General features: G+C 39.2%; 1 protein-coding gene across 7 annotated transcripts in view; it reads right to left on the reverse strand.

Moving 5' to 3' along the window:
• Positions 1-22866, reverse strand: part of mtcl1 (microtubule crosslinking factor 1) — a 61921-nt gene extending 39055 nt beyond the window's left edge. For 4 of the 7 annotated variants that reach the window (XM_083524854.1, XM_083524856.1, XM_083524857.1 and 1 more), the window contains exons 1-3: positions 21404-22864; positions 19072-19296; positions 18792-18950 (exon numbers count right to left, since the gene is read on the reverse strand). In XM_083524854.1, coding sequence (XP_083380980.1) covers positions 18792-18950; positions 19072-19296; positions 21404-22231 — 1212 coding nt within the window. In that variant the 5' untranslated portion in view covers positions 22232-22864. Of the gene's footprint in view, positions 1-18791; positions 18951-19071; positions 19297-21403 lie in introns of all 7 variants that reach the window. The other 3 variants (XM_083524855.1, XM_083524860.1, XM_083524859.1) reach the window with 2 other exon arrangements.
• Positions 22867-24011: the final 1145 nt, after the last annotated feature.

Genomic DNA, 24011 nt, shown 5'->3' on the forward strand with positions numbered 1-24011 from the left:
TTCTTACTAGTTTCAAATGAATGCCTGGCTCGCTCATCCACTACACAGCAATAAATCAGTCAAGCCATCCTTCTCTCTTTCGCTCACACGCTCGCTCACATACACCCAAACATGTCTCCCTCAGTGTTTCTGCCTGTATCTCTCTGTCTCGTTCTTTCCGACACACTGACATTCTTTCTCTCTCCTCTGACGCTGATGTTTCAACAAACGTGTGTGTGTGGGAATGAAAAATACATCATGCTTTTCTTTGTATTCAGGACTGTGTATGTTAGTTTACATGGTGCAAGCAAGAATGTCTGAATTTGCTACAGCACAGTATAGACACACACACTGTTCAAGAGTGAAGCTTCCAGGTAGTGATGTGTGAGCGGCTGCACCGATCAATGAACTGGATAGAGAGCATACATGGATGCAGTAATCTCTACAAAGAAGGGATAAGTGCAGACTGTGAGCTTGGCTAATTTAATTGCGTTTTAAACTGGTGAGGAAATTCCAATTAAAGAGGCAGGAAGAACATAGTAGGCCAAGGACAAACCACTCTCAGCCTCATACCGCTTATTTTTTACATTTTCTATGTGAATATACTGTACAATGCAAAAAAAAAAATTATCTAAGCAAATCTATCTAATATTTATTATTCTTAAATTACAATAAACCAAATATAAGATGATTAATCCTAATTATTTATTACTCAAACTTTTAGTTTTCTTATTCTACTGGCAGATCATTTTGTTTCTTCAAATAGCTTGAAATAGATTTAAACAATCACAAATTTGGTTTATTGCAATCATATAATCTGGATTACTTGAGAAAAATAAAGACTAAAATATTTCCCCCTTGTTAAGATGTCATTCTTTAGCAATTTACTGAATGAGTTTATACCTAAAAGTATTTATTAAAGGGGGAGTGTGGTACACAGTGTGGTATGGCAGATCCACAGGAAAGGCGTGCAATTTAATAGCAATTTGTTAAAGAAAGAAAGTGATAGAGTGCTGCAAAATCTAAATTCTGTTGAGATTGTTTGGGATGATTTGGACCAAAAAGTCAAAAAAGTGAAGCCAACAAGCACTAAACACCTCTGGCAACTCCTCAAGATTGTTGGAAAAGCATTCTATGTGACTACTACATGAGTCCGACTGAGAGAATGCCAAGAGTGTGCAAAGCTCTCAACAAAGCAAAAGAAATAATACTTATTCTGGGTTTCTTAACCCTTTTTTGGTTTACTGCATAATTCCATACTTGTTCTTGCATAGTTTTTATAGCTTCAGTATTAATGTACAACCAGAAAAACTAGGGGTGTAACAGTACATTCTTCAGTACAGGGCTTTCACTTCGGTACAAATGCAAACCTTTTTACGTGTGGAACACTGTTACAATCTGAGTTTCCCTCAGGAACGTATGACGTGGCAGAGTGCAAGTTTGTTTAGTCTCTGCCTCGCACTTTCAGCGCATTTTTAATAATTATTATTAAACTTGAAAACATACAATGCCAGGGGTATATAAAAAAAACCCTAAAGTTAGCGCAGTGTTACCGTGGCTACTCACTCTGTACTGTAAACAAGATTTGTTTCGCGCATGCATGAAAAAGCTAACGAATCCATAGTGCTAGCATTAGCTAGGAAGCTTCAAGAATTTCTCTTAAAAGGAGAAAATCCTGACAATTCCACATATCAAGGGAGTAAATGAATAAAGCATTGAAGGAAGGTATATTACGTATGCTGAAAAATTATATATTAAATGTAAAACACACATCTATTGTGTTATGGCTTGAAATCCAAAAAAGCCATTTCGCCTTTAAAAAGGTGGATAGATCTGTATTAGCTGGCCACTTTCACATGAGATTAATGAGAGAGAACAGAATGTTTGATCAAGCCACTTTCACACTGAGCATGAGTATGTGGTGCTGTGTGGAGTCTGAGGAACAGAGGAAGAGAAGTGTATATTCGGTTGCACCGAATCCTTTAGGCACTTACTGAGATCCAAACTTTCATTAAAACCTCACTGGTACGTGAAAATTCCAATATTTAAAATAAAGAAAAAATACTTCCCAAAAAAACAAATAGAAGAGAAGACTCTTATTTCTACATTATTTCACAGCTCTAATTTACAGAAATGGCATGGAACAGTTTGCAGTACGCAATAAAGGCTAGTCTCTATCTCTCAAAGCAATGCTTTGTTATTGGCATTATAACCTCATCGCGAAGAGTAAGTGGTGCAGTGGCTGCTTTTTAAAGAAAACAGCAGGTACTTAAACATTAATTTAGCAGTTCTAATGCAACAATGTTTTTTAATGGGAAACACAAGTCATTTGCTTGTGTCACCCTGTCTTGTAATTGTATGAAGATAAGAGCCGTGGGCTGGTGTTAGGAGAAGCAAGATTTTCTCTAAGCCCTTAATCTCTGTCTGAGGAATGGTGCTCGTTGTGTCACTCGGTGGTGCACGTATCTGTCCTAATCACGCTTGGGACAAATAACAATGGCGGCTTTTCTGTCATTTGGGGGCTGTGGTTCTCAAGAGAGTTGAGGGAGTATGAGCGAGTGTATGAGTGTGTGTGTCCATATGTGGGAGGGCCTTTGTGGCCCAGCTGGTTAATGAGAGGCTTGCCTTTTCCACTCTTTTCCCTCTCTTGTTTAGTGGGGTTCCCATTGTAAGTCAGTAATGAGGGGGCTGGGCGTCTAATCCTGCTGTCTGAGAGGTCCGGACAGTGGACAGCTGGTACAGGAAACGAGTGTTTCTTTTTGAATATTCATCACCACCTGCTGATTGGTCTACACTGGTGCACCTCAGTGTAACCATAGTACAAGTTCCACCAAAACTAAATATCCAATGTTTAAAAGCATTAATAGTAATAGAAATATATTTTATTACATTATTTTGTATTCTTATGTTTTACTTATATATTATGTCCTTTTTGCCGAGTATTTTTTCGCGAAAAAACATATGTGAAGACATTTTGGGAGAGCTGGAGAATTTTTTTTTAACAACATAAATGCAAATATAAATAATAATGTTTTTGATTATTTCCTGTTTCCCTCAACTTTGAGGTTTCACACATAAAAAGCGCTTTGTGACTGTAAGTAATTGTATCCTTATTCAAGCGCCCAATCCGCTGCAAATTATGAGACATCACTCAAACCACACACTAGGGATGGGCATCTACATAACTGAGGCCGAAGCGATTGCATCTCGATGCATAGCCAATGATACGATACATTAAAGATACATATGGGATGCAATGCGAAAAGATTTACCCCATTTCGATGCAGTGCGATCTGATTTCGATTTGGATCAACACAATGCAATTCAATGCAATACGATTCAATGAAAAAAATATGATGCTATGCAAGCAAATATAGTACAGTTTTTTTTGGTGTGATACATCATATGTACGTAGCAGCAGTGGTGCTGAGAAAATGCGCTTGAGAAACAGTTTAGCGCGGAGAAATCAATCTACATATCAAATATTGGTCACTTTCTAAATAATAAAAGTATAGCACATCTAGTAATTATATATAAATAGTTTTTTACCAAAGCATATATGTTGCTAAATGATGCAATGTGATACAAATGCCAACTTCCATCCGATGCACACTTTTTTAAATCGATGCATCACTTCATTAACTTTTATGCCGAGGCACCGATGCGAATCGGTGAATTTTACCATTACTAATATTAACTATAACTCAAAGTCATAAACCAGTTTAATTAACACCATGAATGGGCGGCTCATGTTGTGTTGATTACAGCTCCCTGGTCCAGGTGGACCCTTTCATTTGCTACTAGGAACTAGTCCAGATGGCAAGGCTGCTAACCGGGGCCCTGAATGACATAATTAGGTTTGAAATGGATATCTCAAAGGACCAGATCCCACACCCTCCAAAACCATTTTACATAACACTGTAGTTTGTGGATTGCTCTGTGTGCCAAGGACAAATACACGTAACACAATCTAACCAAACGCTACCTCTTTGCAGTGATTGATGAGCAATCATCCCAAGCTACAGCTTTATCTTTTTAATGGTTTGGGAATAGTCACAACACTGACCTCGGGTCTGTGTAAAAGAGCTCCGTCTTCCAGTCTAAAATGAAGACAGATGGTTGAAGTCAGACCTCCTCCGAGTGAAACTGAGGGAACAGAGCCACTACAGATCAGCATGTCACAGCAGACCAAGCCATTTTGGACAGAGATATAGAATGTAAGGCTAATTTTAGCATTCAGGTTGTTTTTTTTTATTATTATCCAGTGAGGTACAAGATGTTTTGTAGCAATTCCAGATTGCTAAATGTCAGCTTGATTTCTGGTGAACAATGGTGAACCGTGCTCAATTACAGTAGGCCAGGTGTAAAATGTGTTTGTATTATAAATACATTTTTTAATTTTAAAACACAATGTCATCTTTCATTCTCCAGTGAGTGGAGGTCAGATATTTACTATTGCAGATCATGTAGTAATTCCTATTGGATGGGTATTTTCCAGACTATTAAGCACACATTAATAAGAAATCCATAAGAAGGATAAAGAAATCCAAAAGCTACTAGCAGAAATCACCTTTTTTACACAGTACTCATCTTTGAGGTAACATCCCAAACCCAGGCCCCTTTAAAAATATAAGGATATACAATGTTTAGGGGTGTAATGGTACACGTATTCGTACCGAAAATACACATGTACCGAATGCAATAGTTTTTATGTTCGAAACATAGTAAAATTCAGTTCCCTCAGGAACTTCTTAAGTGCCGGACTAGTCTCGGCCACACACTTTAGGTGCATTTTAAAATTATTATTACAGGTAGTCCTCTACTTACGATGGAAATACGCTACGATAACCCCATCGTAAGTCAAAAATATTAAAAGTTGAAGATGGTACTATGACTGTGACAGTCTTTCCTGCTTCATGCTGATTTTCTCTTTCCTCTTCTATTTTCACTACCAGCTGGAGACATACTTAGGACATGCTTTTATAACCAAAATTGCTGTTTGAAACAGTTTGAAACAGAAGGAAAATACACACTGAGATAACTTTACTCCGCTAGCAAGAGTGGGGCATCTCACAGGGCGAGAGATCCGCTCATCCCATTTGGGCATCGTATGCTGCTGCCTGTGCCTGTTGCGCGAAATGTAAAATATTATTACAATGGCTCTCGTCATCATAAGATCGAAAGAAATCATAAGTTGAACCATTGTAACTAAGGGACCATATGTATTATTAAACTTTAAAACATACACAACAATGCCAGGGGTATAAAAAAGAAACTAGAGTTAGCGCAGTGCCACTGTGGCTGCTCACTCCGTACCAGAAATTGTTTTGAGCATGCATGAAAATGCTAAACAATCCCTAGTGCTAGTATTAGCCGCTAACTAGAAAATGGCTAGCAGTTAACGTTAGCGCTATGGATTCTTCAAGGTTTTATGTCCAGCTTCAAGAATTTCTCCTAAAAGGGGAAAATCATGTCAATTCTGCATATCGAGGAAGTGACTGAATGAAGAATAGAAGAAATAAAGATATTTGTTAAAGTATGCTCAAATAAGCAGAACAGTTAAGATCATATCTTTAGAAAATTATATATTAAGTGTAACACACACACACACACACACACACACACACAAATTACCCAAATGGGGTCTAACAAATGTAACTATTTAAATATATATTTTATGTTTTGCATTTCTTCTCCTAACCGTACCGAAATTGAACTGAACCGTGACTTTTGTGTACCATTACACCCCTAACAATGATGCAGCAAAATGCCCCTACTGCTCTCCATTTATCCTTCTACCATCTATCCGTCTATCCATTTATCAGTCCATCCATGTCCTTAAGTAGCCCAGCGATCAACATTGTTACATTGCAGCATCAAAGGTACACCGTACAGTAACAAATGTCCTGCTTTACAGGTATTGACATATATTTTGTCCTCTTATGACATACAGCCAAACTTGTGTGGAACATTAAAAACAGACTCTTCTGTATCTTCACAGCCCGAGTGCAAAATCTAAGAAGGCCAGGACACACAGCTGTCCAAGAAAAAACTATTCAATTGATTATCATGCTAAAGGGTTCTAAAGGGCTATACATAGCTGATTATACCATCATCACTGTTTACACACAGGAAAATCAAGGTATAGGAATTTAACTGAAAGAGTACAAATGCTTTGTTTCTCCAGCTGTATCCTTGCAGGGTACATCAATGTACTGTACCTCTAAGCATTGGTATATTTTTACCTTCTTTTTTGTACCTCTAAAAGAACATTTATTTACCTCTAGTGATAGAATTATACCTTTGTGTCCTGATATGGTTTAAAACTACATTCTGATATTTGTCCATATCATTTCACTGATGTTTGTCCAAATCAGTTCTGTAGAACATCAGTAGCAACAAAACATTTGTACTCTTTAGGTTACATGTTTTACAGGAGAAACCATAACAGAGCAAGGCTTGAAACATAGTGTCTTCTCTGACCTGTATAAAGAATGATAGATGACAAGCTATTACAGAATCGGTGGTTTCTTCCCCTTCAATGACCAGATAAAGTAGTACACGTTCAGAATTTACTCTGTTTTAAAATACCAATGCTTCCTCTCTCAGAAAGCCTATAGAACTCTATCTGGGCCCTGTAATGGAAATACTCCCAGATCTTAAATGGTACTTTTCCTTCTCTGACAACTATACCCATGCTTGTTAAGGACAAAAGGCTTCAGTTGAATATTCACAGTGATATATTTACCACCACTGGCAATACATGAAGAAGATTAATACAGAGTAGGATTTCCATTTGCTCTCAGAACAGCCTCTCTTAGATTCCACAAGGTGGTGGAAAAATTACTTTAAGATTCTTGTACATGTTCACATGATGTTCTACCACATGGCAAAGATTGCGTTTAGACATGACGTAAGCTCATGTGGTGTTCATGAAAGCAGTTAGAGGTCACTTGGTGGCCAGACACATTATCATGTTGAAAGCAGCCCTTATAAAGTAAAACTAGATTGTAGTATTTCCTTAAGAAATTTTGTGAGCGGAGCTTGACATTCAACAGATGTCAACAGATGTGCTCTGTCATTTTTGCAAAGCAAGATATTCAATTCTTTTTAATAAACGAGCATTTTGTACATCACACATACATGTTTACTGATGATTTCTGGGGGGTGGGGCCAAATACATCATATGACACCACTACATTAGCCAGCAATGAAATCTCCTCACTATGTTGAGCATTTTGATATGTCACATGTCCATGTTGCCAACGTTTCGTGATTTCGCATATTTCATTGGTAATTGCGTCAATATGTTACTTTGACTGTGATTCTCCTGCATCTGCTAAGCGTTTCGATTTGCCAATCGTCCACATCGCTGCGATTTAGCGATCCCGTAAGCCTACTAGTTAATGTGCATGTGACGTCACAATTTCACCTGCCAATCAACTCATAAAGAAACTTGTTGACAATAGTCAACAAAAACACTTTGACATGTTGTCCCCACACTACCAGCCACTAGTATTGTTGAGTTTTGCTTTGGGAATCCTCCATATACTCTAAGTTTATGGAGAGCACAAATTCAATGTAGGGACACAAGTCTCCTTAGAATTTTCAATTTCACAGTTAACAAGAATAGAGAAAACAAATAAAAGTTGGTTACCATGGAGACACAGAACAACTCCATTGTAAATTCACTTATAGCAGCAACCACCATGTCATTTTTTTTTACTTTTGTCCCCACTCTTACCCTTCCATCTCTTTTAAAACCACAGCCCGTGGATGACTATATTCTTTCCGAGCTAAAAGATAGACAGCTATGAGGTAACACTGTCCATTCCATGCAGGAAGGGCCAGGCCTAAAATAACATTTACAACATTATACTGGGGTCCAAAGTATATTTATGACTCATCCACCTTTCCTGCTACTTTTCACTCAACCAGACAAAGAGAGACAAACTGTGAAACAGGGAAAGAAATGCAGTCTTTAGTAAGATTGCAAAACGAGGTTAAAAAAAGAGAAAGGGATAAAAATAAAGACCAATGAAGAGAAGTGTAAAGGTGAGCGTAAGTCAGTCAACACCACTGCACCTCGTGCCAAACTGCTGTCACATCCTCTGAATAGGCCTCCAGTTCCTCCACAGCTCCTGGAAGGCGGGCAGACAGAATAAATAGCTCTCTGCAGGGGTTTATATTTGGAAAGTCCTAATGTTAGGTGCTATCGCCAGAATAGTGTCTCTTTAGATTTTGAGACAGAATTTAATTAACGGCACAAGGCCACATGCTGATGTAGGGAAAAACTCTATGAAAATAAGGGCAATCATGATAATGCTTACACTCTCCAAATTCCTCTCTGTTTGAGACGAGCCACATGCAGATAAATACATATTATATAGTGATTCTATAGACATATTAGTACAAAAAGAAATATAAAAAATATTGGCAGGCAGCATGCAACCAGCTAATAGTAAGCATTCTACCAGTCATCCAGATCTTAGCAAACATGGAATAACCCTACATAAAAAAACATTACTGTGACTTTACTGTGATATATACACACCAACCAGGCATAACTTTATAGCAACCCATTAGGTGTAACATTATGACCACCTGCCTAATATTGGGTTGATCCCCTGCCATTGCTAATTATCTGGGATTATCTGCTGCCAAAACAGTCCTGACCTGTCAAACCTTAACAGCATTAACATCTTCAGCAATTTGAGCTACAGTAGCTTGTCTGTTGGATTGGACCACACGGGCCAGCACACCCATTGGACCACACGGGCCAGCACACAGGTGCTATTATGAAGTGGTCATAATTTTTATTGTTTAAGCCATAAATCATCCTCCCACACTCTTTAAAAACATTGTATCTTTAAACATTTTTGTGTAAATTTTAGGAAATATCACTTTTATAGTGAGTAGTACTGTAGTACTGTAGCGTAGCCCATGCATTGTTTGTTTATTGGTTGAAGATACACATCACTGCATTCTTTATTTTTATTGGATAAATCTGGTGACATATGTCTTTAACTCCGCCCATTTTTGACGTTACTACAACTAATAAATGAGCAGAAACTTACAATTTCTTGTAATGCTACACATTTCTGCCAAATTGAAAATCGCGATAAAGTGGGACCATGAGATTCGAACCGCGATAAATCGAGGGACGACTGTATTCCCCCCACTAACAGGTGCCATGAAGACGAGATAACCAGTGTAATTCAAAGGTCCAAAACTCAATGTCAGTCCCTACAAATGTTTGTATGTGCTGTAAGTGCTGATGGTTGTAGTTTTTCTAAAATACATTTTTATCAGTAGCTAAACACTAATCAAAATTTTTGATAAATACTTATAATTTAAAACTGGTACATGGCAGAAAGTTTCTGTATAATCTACAATAAAAGGTTGGTGAGGAAAAGAACAGTATAACAAAAACCTAATAAACAGTATGTGCACGCACAATGCAACTTGAATTCCGGTCCGCAATAAGCAACATGGCCATTTATTAAATATGTATCTCATCAATCATCACATATGACTCAAATCAAATTAAAAAAGATCAGATTCGTCCATTCACACAGCCCTATAATCTGATTTCATTCCATATTTAGGCAAAAAAGATCTGATTTGAGCCACTACAATCTCGTATATACAGTATGTAATGTTAGCCTTCATCAGCAGCTTGCGTGTCGGCTTTTAAAACCCTGCTCTTCGATTTATGAAGATGGAATTGTAAAGTCCACATACCACTTTTGTTCCAGTGCAGCCAGGATTGTTTTTCCCCACCCCAGGGGGGAGATTATCTGAAGCATGAAAAGGGCTTATCGTATGCCGCTGAATAAACACATACAGATTCCACATTCTCACATTTAAAGTTCACTCTCACTCACCTGAAACCTTCAAACACAATCACACAAGTCTGAAAAAAAGTATTCAAAGTCTCACACTGATTTGAAACTCGTTTGCTCCAATTAATCATTCTTTAAATCTAGATCAGAATGACAGCAAATAATTGTAATGGAGGATTGGAGGTTGCTGGCCTCCATAATGTAATCAATATATATAAATATATATTTATGCAGGTTTTATTTCATTACATTTTTTTGCCCCATTTTTATTTAACCATTGAATTGCTTGTACTGTAGCTGAGATAAGAACACATTTTTATACATTTATTTGCACTTATGTGCAATTTAAGTCCAAAGTACAAAATGTACAGTGACAATCGATACAGTTTAGTGCTCGCTGTCTCTACACATCCCTAAATAATTAATTATTTTATAACTGCTTAATCCTGCTTAGGTTTGCTGTGGATCCAGTACTTCTGTCAGGGGCATGACTGGAAGGAAGGACCCAAATGCAGGATGCCACATGGGTATAAAGAAAACAGGCTTAAATAAAAAAAGGTAGCAAGCAGAGCAATGGAGCAAAGGCAAAAACAAAGTCCAAAAAGAATCCAAGGTCTCAACACAGGAACACAGGCCCACTAGCTTGGAAGCGCGCACCGCGAACCCAGGGGTGAGTGCCACCAAAATGGAAGTGAGTGCCGCAGGCCCGGAAGATCCTGACAACCATGGTGTGAAGTGGGAATTGATGTGGACCTCAAAAAGGCTGGGTGTGAGATAGGAATCGTTACGGATCTCAAAACGCTGGGTGTGAGGTGGGAATCAATGTGGGTCTCATTAAAGGTTGGTTATGAGGACCGCAATACACCTTGAATAAGTTCTAGTGCACTAACAGACACATTTTTGCACAAATTTTGTGTCACTAATCCACCTACTGGCATAGTCTTGGGAGACAAGAAGAAATCTGAGAACCCTCAGGATGGGGTTAGAAACCCGTGCTCTCACAGGAAAAACCTGAGCTCTGAATCAAAAAAAGAACCCTGGAGCTGAAAGGCAGCAATGCAATCCATGCTTTTACACACCCCTTGCATATGAATGAATTATTTTATATAGGTTTTTTGAGGAGGTTGATTGCCTTCAAAAGATCCTTTAAAGAAAAATCCCACCATAACGCACACATTTTTCCAGTGGATTTCATTTCATTCTCTGCCAATGAATATTCACTGCAGTGTTCCCTAATTAAGGTATTAAGGTATGCGCTTAATTAACAATAAAGTACACTGTGATTCAGTGTAGTTCTTTTTGTTCCACCCTCGTTCCTTTGGTGAGAACAGACAAAAGACAGCAACTAGGTCAATGAGATTCATTTAATCCTAAAGCACCAGCTATGGCATAGGGTGTGTGTGTAAGAGTGTATGAATATATTGCTGAGTGTATTTGAGTAGCAGGTTTGATTTTTTTTTTCATATTTTGTGCTGGCCTAAAAACAAAATCTGACGAGATTAAGCTAACTCTGTATTAAATTATATGGATTTATGCTGCACCTGTTTTTATTTTGGGAACAGAGTGGACAATGTGGACTGAAAGAGACAGGATGTCTCTGTTTATCAGACCCACAGTGCAAATATGGTGTACACAATTGGTGCTTGCGCTGTGTTTACACAAACCTCGATAAGGTGATGCCATATCACAGCCAGGGAGATATATAAACCTTTGCGATGCTCTTTCCCTCTGTGATCCCCTCAGCTTATCCTTGTACACACCTTTTGCTCATACCTCTCTCTCAGCTTTCTCCTCCGCTCCCCAGTGAAAACTGAACATGCCAAGGAGTTTTAAAAGAGTCTGCTCATCTCGGTGCCAGGGCTACGGCAAAAGGTGTAGTCAGAGAGTCAGGATCTATTGCTACCAGAACAGTGGATCAGGATTTGTATGGCATGACATGGCTTGTAATGCATATCTAGAGATGTGGTGAATCAGTTGCCTATCCCTGGAACGATGATGTAGGGATTCACCCTGTATGTGATATAGGCCTATTGCACTATTACCATACATGTATACTCAATCTCATCCAGCCAGTCTACCAACTTGCACAATGTGGGGGTAGGTGGTAACTGGAAAAACGTAAAGAAAAAAAAAAACCTATGCAGACAACAAAGGCAATGGTAGCTCAAGTTCAAATCCCAATACCACCAAGCTGCCACTATTGTAACCCTCACCTGTTCAGTTGTATAAATGAGACAAATGGCACAAATGCAACAGCAAACACAACACAGGTGAGCACATTTTCAACCTGGAGCAATGGGGTTAAACCACCACCATGTATGTATTTATATACTGCACACGAATAACTCATGTCACACACATATTTATTAACTGCCTCAACAATCACAATAAAACATTTATTGTAAGTAGGTTTCAAGTCCGTTTCTCAGGAGAAGAAAATGACACGATTATTGTACATGCTAATCCCACAGACAGTACATAGATGGAGCTTAGAGATTTGGTTGAAAAACACTTTAATATTCCTTTATTAGCTCTTTTGTATAGGTTTTCAAAGCATGGCTGATAGTGAACAATGCTAGTTAGCTTATCGGGGCCGACTGGAACCACCAGTTTTTTTGGCCTTTCGAGCGTCACATGCATTTCTGAGGGAATCACTTTACAGTTTTTCTCAGTTGCTTTGGAGCATTTGTTATATTTGCAAACCAGCAAGTGCATTTCTCAAAACAATGTATACAAACAGCACATTGGATTTTTTACAAAAGCCTGTACTTTTCTTAAAATCCTAAGTACATTTCTCAAAAGTTAGTATTCGTGTCAATGAACATCTCATTCCAATTAAAAAAGTCCCTTAGCAATTGTTCACAACGAGATTGTCAAACTGGTCATGTTGTCAGTATGATGGTGCACGATTTCAGTTGACATAAACTACGGTTTGGGTTACAATGATTGAAAAATGCACAAAGTTGAATTTCTTCTGTACGGCATCTATGATTGTCAGCAGCACAAATTTATTTATTTGGTTGCATATATGATTTATATTGATTGCAAGAGACCGAACAGGATTCACACTTTTACTGAACTGTAATAGTGTCCAATCGTTTCTTGATTGTTCATCCATTTTCAGAAATTGTAATTCTGTGTTTTGCTCTGTTGCCAAATGAAGGTTCACGAGATTCACCTTTGACCTATTTTGGAGAAACGGTTGATCATTGGTTGATCTGATGCCATTCACTTGCCTTCATAAGTGACATTCAAAATTCATTTGCACAAGCCATCAATTCAAGTCACATTTACCAAAAAAAGTTTAATAGAAATTTTAGATGACAGATGATAACAACTGGTTTAACCATTTTGCATTCAATGATTTATGCAATGAACTGATGCTGAGATGTTTTGGGGGTTACGACTATTTAGGAGCAACCAGTATAATATATTTTGACGACACGACATAAACAACTGATAATGTAGGAAACAGCAGACACTTGTAAACAATCAATGAAATGAATGTACCGATCCATTCGCAATTTGATCAAAGCAACAAGAAACGTTCTTATGATAAGCACAATTGACGAAATGTGGAGGTTGAACAAGTAGTTTTAAGAATTTAATTTCTGATCTGAGAAACGCTATAAAGCGACTGAGAAAAACGGTAATGCCATACAAACTCTGATTGCACAAAAATGATCTCGATGTTGTCAGGATCTTAAAGTTCAAACACAAATGTTATTGAAATCTTTACATCATATGGATTAAATGCAATTTCAAATTGTTAAACACTATAAATGAATGAAAAAAAAAATGCTGAAATATAGAATAATTAATCATTGTAATGATTGTGAGAGCAGTTTGAAGAAAGCTCCGAAAATTTAGCAGGACTTTCCATATAAATACGACTGAGAATTTCCAAGTGTTTTCTGTTATATGAAACTTAATTAAGAACTAAATGGTGCTATGCTTGAATCCCACAGTGTTGCTTTGGAGTTTTCTGCTAATGGTGGTGCTTCAAGATTTCTGAAATTAAAGTGAGAGAAAGAGATAGATAGATAGATAGATAGATAGATAGATAGATAGATAGATAGATAGATAGATAGATAGATAGATAGATAGATAGATAGATAGATAGATAGATAGATAGATAGATAGTAATGAATAGTAAATTAATTTGTATAGTAGAGAGAAAAAAAGAAGTATTAAAAAACTATGAAATATTTTAGAAACGCGACACAGTCATGTGACCCATTTACCTCGAATTATACAAGATGGCGGACATGTTGTGCTGCACTCATTGGGCCTGCAATCCAGTTTGATAGTGCTAAAGGTTACTGTCCACCCTTCAGATTGCATTTTTTTTTAAAGGGACAGAATGTTCAGTCACAACTGCATTAACACAAATTGAACTTTGTGGAAATGACGCACTCTTTGTGCAGTGCGAATGCTTTCAGAACTTTTAGTGTGAATGAACAATTTTTGCAAAACATTTCAAAATGATAGTAAGACAGCGTGTGCCCAAAACAAAATAAAAATGCCATATTTTTTTTTTTATCTATTATTCTGAACGTTGCCCAAAGGTGCACACGTTTTTTCTTTCAACTAATTCCAATCATAACCACAACAAACATTTTATTTAACCCAATATACGCAATCTATGCAAACACAGGGTTTAAAACAAACAGAATCACAAGCTGCAACTTGATATGAGGTTTTAGCCTAATGAAACAAACCCACTTGATGTGTTAAAGTGTTACTGAGGATCTCAGAGAGAGAAATGGCAAGTTTGCCTGGATGAACCGCATTCCAACTGGTTACTGAGACAGTATAAATGAAGCAACTCTCAGACTATGTGCTCATCCACACCATTTTAACTGCACACAAATATCTGCTGCAATAAAGGTAAAATGTTAACGACTAGGAATTTGGAAAAATTTAAAAGATGTGCCACATTATCAAGCATTCGCTGCTCTTCTTAAAGGGAGATGCATTCGAATAATTAAATTTGAAGTGTTTAACTTCACAATCCACAAACTGCTGAGAAGATTCATGTGTTTTTTTTTTTTTACTAACACCTAATATTCATATCTAATATGCTCCATAGAGAACTGCATGCAGCAGGCTATTTTATTTAGGGCACTAAATTAATCACCACTGGAGACACACTCTATGGTGTACCATGGGTAGTCGGCACACATCTGTTTTCATGCTCCATGTCGCGGGCGAAGGCTGAAGAAAGGACGGATGGAGGGGTGGAATGATGCAAAGATAGAACCAGTCCCATGATGAATGGTAGAGGGCCATAGCTATCTGTTTTCTGGGGCAAAGCATAGAGAGAAAAAAGGCAGGGGAAAAAAGAGAAAGAGGAGATGTAGAGATGGAATAGTGGAAGTAGGGGTTCACACAGCCAACGCTTGTTATCAGCATGTGTGTTTGTTTCCTGAGGTCAGGCTCAGTCAGTCTGTCTGTCAAGATAAATGTGAGTACTGAGAATATCACAACCCTGCAGTGGACTGTTTATGCAGATCTCAAACACACACCCACTCACATACACACCCAGACACAAAACACCACCTCAGGATAATTACTGCTCTCTACATAGATACCGTACTACAATTATATGGTCTTATCAGCACCCAACACAGCGATCCGGTCATTTCTTTTCGTCCAGTATTATACTTGTTTTCCTCCATCATCTTCAACCACAAGTCACATTTTGCTAGAAAGAGCACATCCAAAGACCCATGTTTTTCCTAGTCTTCCTCCCTGAAATTCCCATCTCTCTCTTCCTCTACTACTGATAATGTTTGCACACACATCACCTCTATATGTCCTACCTAATGGATCTGCTTATCTAGTAGAAAACAAATGCTACTCACAACTCCAACTCAGGTTCCCAGAGTTCACCTTTTAGTTGAGGGCAAGGTCTTCAAAAAAAATCAACTGAACAAAATGAAAATGATGTGCTTGAAAATGATCTTCCTTAAAACATTTTATTCATTTTCAATAAACGTTTTTATCCTTCTCAGGGATGTTGGATCTTGGGCCTATGCACCAGAACACTGGATCTAAGACCCTGAATGATACAGAATTCAGTCACAATGCACACACATTCATACACACATTCACATACTCATTCATACCTTGTCCTTCCCAGGGACACTGGTGCTGGGAGGCAGCAAAACTACCCATTGATCAGAAACCAATAAAACCCTAAAACAGTCCAGAGTCATGGTTTTGAATAAACTTACTATTTCAACAATAGTGAGCCATTATGACTTCCAAACATTAAACTACAGTAATACATTGTCAAATTCGGTACGTCACGTTATGACAACTTTAAAATGTTTCAGCACTTGTCGCATGCTGGGAACGAGACAGAAACTCGTGAGCACTTCAGTCTCCTGGTAAAGCAGATGCAGAAGAGTCTCACGGTAGCTCGCTAACAGTGCCATAGAGTGCCCTTTAAAGCGTTCTCTTTTGTGTTTTCTGTGCATTTTAAGACTAAATCATGGGTCCTTAAGCGGTTAAAAATGCATTTCTGCATTTTCATTATTCCTCATACAGACAGTACTACATTAAAAAAATTCTTTATATATGAAATTTATAACAAATACAAATAAAAACACTAATTATAGAAAATTTTAATATACTGTATTTACAATAAAATAATACAACCAAAGCAGCACAAAGCACTGACTGGAAAACTAATATTTTTGATTGTGTCCATCAGTGAACAATTAAACTCAACCATGAAGGAATTATAATGAATAAATATATATGGTGTCACCCAGATGAGGATGGGTTCCCTTTTGAGTCTGGTTGTTTCCTAGGTTTCTTCCTTATACCATCTCAGGGAGTTTTTTCTTGTCAAAGTCGCCATTATATTTGAAATTAATATTTGTAATTTGTTTATTACTGTAAAACGAATCGAATCGAATTAAATTGAATAATGCGAGGTTTAATACATCCTCAGGACAATGTCAAGTCAGATTAATCAGATCAATGAGAATTAAAAAACATTTTAAGCTGTCACAGAGGCAGTTTTACCAGAGGTTTATGATCTAACATACCAACTTTGCACTCATACTGCATCTACAGACGTGATAATGGGATCACACTTAATCTTTTATGCGACATTCAGCTACTGTTCAACATAAAATCTGCGCAGTTCCTTTGACACATTTTTTTATTATATCTTCTGCCAGCACTATTTTTAGGTGTTGCCTTTACTGTGTACAACAAAAAAGGAGTACAAAAAGGCACCTGTACTGCCCCGAACAGTGCAATAAAACATCCCAATACACACAATGTACAATCAGGGGTTTTATCAGTTCTGTAAAAAATTATACACAAACGTTGTGCAATAACAGCAAGTTCCTGTTAAAAAATCTTCATCAGAGTAGAGAGAGAGAGTTAAGAGTTTAGGAGACATTTTAACCCCTTGTAATCAGCTTAGGCTTCAAACGCATTAATTCTGTGTCACCTCATTACATCACTGTGCAACACTGAAAAGCAGAGAACGTATTTCTAACACTGACTGCATAATTGAACCTTTGCTCAAATATAACCGTGCACTAAATGTAATATGATATAAATTAAGAAATAAAACATGACCAGTTATGCTGTTATAGAGAAATAAACCACAACCAAGAAGAGAAACTGATATCATAATTTTTGTCCATATATAGTTGCATTTAATGTTGTGGAATGAAACAAGTTACTTCTCTTTATCAACCTTATTACAGAAGTCTCTTTTTTATTTCTCTTACAGTTAATGAGTGGAAGAAAAGGGTTTGCTGCTTATTAAGTTACTGTGAAACTGCATTCTGAAAACTTTCCCATGGCTCTGACTGACACTTTAGACTCCTTAAAGTAAACAGAAACTGTAAAACGAAATTCAGCATATGAACAAATCAACAATTGAAACCTTTTTTTAATGTGGAGTGCTTGTGGTACAACTCCCTTCTGAAACAATCAAGTATTCATCAATGGCAGGCCATGGATTTCACACCCAGGCCTTCAGTGGTATCATTATTCTAAATACCTTAGTTATGACACCTTTTTTGTCGAAACCATCAATATGATACAGAAACGCAGTATCATGGAGTGCTACATCACAGACAGGTGTCTCATACAGTGAGTACTAAAGCAAGAAACCCAATGAACACAATTTAACAAGTCTCCTTTCACTGCAGCCACAACTGCGCCTCTCGCATACATCATCTCCAGCAGGAGCATCAAAATTTACCTCATAAAATCACCCTGGGATTTTCTGTGCTTTTTTTTTTTTTATGCATTACGATTTTGAAATTAAGGCAAATTTTGTGTTTTGGGCAAATTCTAAGGGACACAAAATGCAAAAGTATAAACGGTTAATGAAAAAGCTTGACAACTGTTTTGAACTGCCGACCTTTTCTCACAATGTCGAGCTCTTCTTGGAAAGTCCGTCTTGTAAATGTCTTTGTAAGTTTATCTGCGACCAAAGAAATTTCCTCTCCATTTTTAGCATTTTTGGGGAATAAAAAAAAAAACATCTATACAAAAATATTTAAGCTTGTGCAGTTTGCTACAGATGTGGTTTGTAAGCTCTAACTAGACCATCCAATCAAAAGATGTGCAAATGCTAATGCCTGCTAGATGATCTCTGTGTTGCTAACTCAAAATCTGATTAGTTAAAGCAACAGTTTCAAGGAACATGTAGATTCTGCTACAGGGATTAGGCCTCACGACAGATTTCTTTAACCCTGGTAACACGGGATATATTTACTGGGATATGACTGGATAGAAACTCGAACATAAACATACACTATTCGAAAAATGCTATGAAATGGAGAGAATTGACTATTGGGAATAATTGAATCCATTTCATTCACACTGGTATTATGGCACAACCGCCAGATCTAATGCAGTGCAAGCTTACATCAGCCAGACTAAAAAGTTTTCTCAGACCAGTCAAAGAAATAAAACACGCTGTACCTCTTTGGCTTTCTCCAGCTCGTTGTGCAGAGCCTGCTTAGAAATCTCCACCTCAATGATCTTCTGCCTGAGAATCTCATTCTCGTCCTCCGCCCGTGTGCGCTTGTCCTCCACGCTCTCCAGCTCGTTGTGTAAACGCACCGAGACGTCTTTGGCCACCTGCGTGCAGGCAGAGGAACATGTAAAGGATTGTAGAAACATGAACATGTATCTCATACAATACAACAACTGTTCATTCATGCTCATCAAAGAAATATAAATAACGACTCCATACACAAACCTTGAGGTCCTGCTCTAGGTTACGAAGCAGTTCTCCATCCACATGGCCTGTCTGGGCCACTCGCAGGCTTTTCTGCTCTGCCTTGCGAAGCCGGTATTGAAAGATGCGGCAGTTCTTGTTGGAGCGATCCAACTCCCTGCGCAGCTCCTGCAGCTGATACACCTCCTCTTCCAGGTAGTTGTCCCTGATCTCCTCCATCTCAGCACGCAGCTCGTCCACTTCATCCTGCCACAAGCGCAAAGGAAGAATCCAGTCAAATGATATCAAAACTGAAGGGTTATAAATAAGTTCAGGTGCTTTCGTGATTTTATCAAAGACTTTGGAGGACAAGATTACATGATAAGGGCCATGTACTGTATATACTACAGATAAAAGTGAACTACATTAATACTGTTCCAGGTACATTGGAAAACGAGTGTTTCATAAAAGCAAAATGTGCTTTTGCAAAAGAATCGGAAACATCAATTTAATTTGTATTGTTTTTATTTTATTTACGTAGAGCTTTTAGTAATGGACATTGCCACAAGGCAGCTTTTACAGGAACCACGATGTAGATTTCGAGCCCTAATCAGCAAACCAGGAACAACATTGACACAAACAATATTCCTTGAGACAACACGATGATTAAACCTAAAGAGGATCCATGCTCAAAAACGACGAGAACCCGTTTTTGTCAACCTGGTTGGAATGATGAAGTAAATCAAAATGTGAATCAGCAATGCAATGCAAATTACTATTTAAACTGGATCAATTGAATTAGAATCCTAATCAGCGAATCTGAATCAGTAATAGCATCGCTGGGATCCTCGAAATCTGTTTATTGAAGTAAAGACGGTTTAATGAGCATTCTTTGTAAATAAACATCAAATGAACTATTGTTCATAAAGGTACTCATAAAACTGGACAGTCAAGTCAAGTCAAGTCAAGTCAAGTCAAGTTTATTTCTATAGCGCTTTTCACAACAGACATTGTCTCAAAGCAGCTTTACAGAAATCAACAGTCAAGGTGAATGGTGTGCATTTATCCCTGATGAGCAGCCATGGTGACTGTAGCAAGGAAAAACTCCCTTAGATGAAACCTTGGGAGGAACCAGACTCAAAAGGGGAACCCATCCTCATTTGGGTGATATCAAGAGTGTGATTATAGTCTTTAAACAATACAGAACACTGGAGAGTGAGAACTAACATGAGCACTGGAATGTAAGATTATAAGTAATGTTCTTTCTACAGCTATTGGTCTGGAATAAATAACATTGATCATTTACATTAGAGCTTCCAGAATTTCTTAAGCGAGCTTCACACATCAAAAACCGAGGACGGTGTTGCGGGATCACGTGATCTCTCCATATTCTCTCATACGATTATAACAAACACTCCAGTACTCTACTCGGCACCACATACACAGTAGGGACAAAAAAGCCCACCAATGTAAACTGTCCAAAACTGTTGAAGATGCACTTATTATTCAAATCATGTTTTTTTTTTAACCTTTGGACTTTAACAAATATAATTCTACTTGACGCATAATAGAGATGGAGTAAACAGAAACCGTGCTGTCAGAAAGATACAGACTGACAGATGTATTCGAGATCAGGAAACACATCTGGAACATGTGGAAAGATAGCCAGAACCCAAATGACTGGTTATTAAGGGAAAAACAAGTGTTACAGTATGAAGCTATAGACGACTGTCACACTGCTCTCACAGGCAGGAATAACGTTATGGGAATTACTCTCTGTAATACCGTGATACAGTCAGAGAAATTAAAATTGAGTTGCTTATCTCAGCCAGAATGGGTTCAGATCACCAACTGATAAGACATTAGCATAAGCACAAGGGACGCCTACTATGGAGGACGCTTTTACATTCTGACCTTATCATCTCTTTTTCATATTAGTGACTGTCCCAATTCATATTATATGTGGAACTACTGTGTATGGTTCCCTCTTAGTAGTAACTGAAACCTGGTAAATAAGCCAGTAAGAACATATTTTAGAAGAACCAGTCCTCGGGGCACCCAACATTATCGGGGTCAAGCCAAGATTTTGGTTACAAAGGCCCTTTGATGTTCTCCAGGGAACTGCTTGAAACGTCCCCTGGTCTTATGAGCACCACATGTCCTGTACAATTGATTAATTGAGTCAGCTAAAAAAGAAAAACTCATGCAAATGTGCAAGACATGAGGTGCTTATCGAAGCAGGGTTGGGAGCCATGTGCTTTAGAGGGACATCCAAAGAGAAGATCTGATCTCTTCAGGATAAATGCAGGTGAGGGTATGAGATCTACAGATGGACAGATGGTGTTTTTTTTTTTTTTTTGGACACTTTGTTTACCTTGAGGTAGTCGTTTTCTGAGCGAAGATCTTCAATTTCCCTTAGCAGATCCTCCTCTGTGAGTTCTTTAACGCTCTCCGGTTGGATCTGTTTTTCCGGCTTGACTTTCTCTCTCGCAGGTGAAGCCTGAGCCTGAGCGAGAGCCGCGGTGATGTCCGCTCTCTGGACATGCAGCCGCGCTCCACCGGAGGCCCCGACAGCGCCGGGCTCAGCGGCTTCATCTGCAGCCGCGTGTCCGCGCTCACTGGATCCAGACCCGGCTCCCGACTCGGCATCGCTGCTGGCGGCCTGAGCGAGGCGCTGCTCGTCGGACAGCGGTTCGGATGGACAGTCAGACAAATCCGAGCTGCTGTCGGTCTGAGCGAGGCGCCCCGTGGGAACGCGCACCGGCGAGTCGGAACCGTGGGCCAGAGGAGCGCGCGGAACAGGAGGTATCAGCTTCCCCTTTGCGCTTTTGGGAAGTCGGGGGATGGCGTCCGCTGCTTTACCGCTCCCCGGTTTCGTTAGCGTGACCTTTGAGGCCTTTTTAGTCGCGAAGGATTTGGCGACGCTTTTCACGGGCGTCGGTTTGTCCTTCGTGCCGGTCGCGGTGCGTCTCACCGAGCGGCTGTGTGCAGTGAAGGACGCCGCGGGCTGCTGCTGCTGCGGCTGATGATGATGCTGCTTGTTGAGTTTGGGGGATTTGAGCGCGGTGGATTTCAGACCTCTGGAGTGGCCATCCTTGAGGAAAGGTCTTGCCGGAGACGGTGCACGGTTTAACCTCTTCTTCTCCAGCGGCTGGCTTTGCGGTTTGGCGTCGCTGCTCGAGCCATCGGCGCTTTCCATCATACCAGCGATCGTAGAACGAAGTCCGGAGCGATCGGAAGCGAGCGCACACACGGGGGGGACGCACTTCAGCCTCCTCTCTCATCCATCCTGAGTGATGCACGACTCCGATTCAGTTCCGCTCATCCATCGTCGACGGGAAGAGCACATGAATAACAACCGCGGGATTAAAATCCCATTCAAGAGGAGCGTCTTTTCCAGCGCGCATCTGCAGCCCGGAAATACGATCCAGATCAATATGTCCGTCCTTCCCTATGTTTTTATTTCAGTCTGCTCACACTTTATCCATCCTCTTGCTCAGATCTCCTGGGCCCTCCTCCGTTTCTCTTGCTGATCGTCTTCTATCTATCCGACTGGAGAGAGAGAGAGGGAGGGAGGGAGAGAGTGAGTGGGAAAAAAAAATCTGCAGCCGCTGCGGTGTGACGCCCGGTGCCGTGAACCGCGCAGTGCGCACGCGCCGCCCTACACTCCCCTTTAGTTAGCGTTGGCATTATAAATCACATCATCTTCTTTACCCACTTATTCGCACAGACAGACCGGGTATCAATCTGTTACACTACCCAGCTTAATGCACTACTAATGCATGCATTGCTTTAACACGCGGTTTGGGACGCAGCCCTATCAGAACAGCTCTATGAATAGGACAAGCAGCTCTACAAGTAGTTTTTTTTTTTTTGCAGTGCATTACTACTGCTACTACATGAAGTCAGGAAAACCACTAGGAACAAGCAAAATGATCAAGTGAAGGCCCACCCCTTGATTTGTATGTCCTCATGCAAATGCAGCAGCATCGCTCCATGCAAATCCATCATCCTGTAAAATTCACTTCACCAGCTTTAGCAATGGAGATAGAAGAAGCTTCCAAAAGTAGTTGAGTTGAGTTCATGAAAATGTATTTGAACATAACTTTATGACCACCCGCATAATATTGTGTTGTTCCCCTTTTGCTGGAAAACATTCCTGACCCATTGAGCATTTAACAGCATTATTACTTCTACAGCAATCTGAGCTCCATCACAGCCTTCGCTCCACACAAGAGCTTTGTCCACCCATGACCCTGTCTCGGGGTTATCACCGCCATGATGAAGAGATAATCAGTGTTGTTCACTTCACCGGTCATAATGCTATGTTACGCCTGGTCGGTGTGAAACTTTGCATGAGGCTTTTGTTCATTCCTATCTTTTGTTCCATGCATCAGGCAGTGATTAAGGCTGTGGGTCACTGATCAGAAGGTTCTTTCAAGCCCCAAAAGCATCCAGCAGCCATTAGGTTTTTTTTGTTTTGTTTTTTACATTTACATGCATCTGAAAAATCCATACTTAGATTAATAAATGAATCAGATTGAAAAGCCTTTATTTAAACACTCGAATTGAAGTGTTGGTGTGGATCTGAAAGAATTGACTAAACTGGTCAACATTTCAGTGTAATTGCACTGAAGTTTTATTGTGACTGTTTTTTTATTTTATTTTTTTATGACACCTAAAAACAGTGCTTTTACAATCTGCAACCATATCAAATTCATTCGGATTGCTGAAATTGGGCCCATGTGAAAATACCTATTGTTGAGCACCTGAATTCTTCATCCCACCAGATCAGTGGTTGACCCCCATGCTCTGACTGAGCCAGCCCGAGGTGGCAATGAAAAGGAAAAACCCTCCTGACACACCATGAGGAACAAACAAGATCCAGGGCTCATGAGACTCTGATCTCTTCTGGGTGACAACCAATAGTGCGACTATAAACGATTACTCTTTTACAGGTGTGAGCTGTAAAGTCAAAATCA

The sequence above is a fragment of the Silurus aristotelis genome (assembly GCF_946808225.1).
Source record: "Silurus aristotelis genome assembly, chromosome: 22".
NCBI classification, from domain to species: Eukaryota; Metazoa; Chordata; class Actinopteri; order Siluriformes; family Siluridae; genus Silurus; species Silurus aristotelis.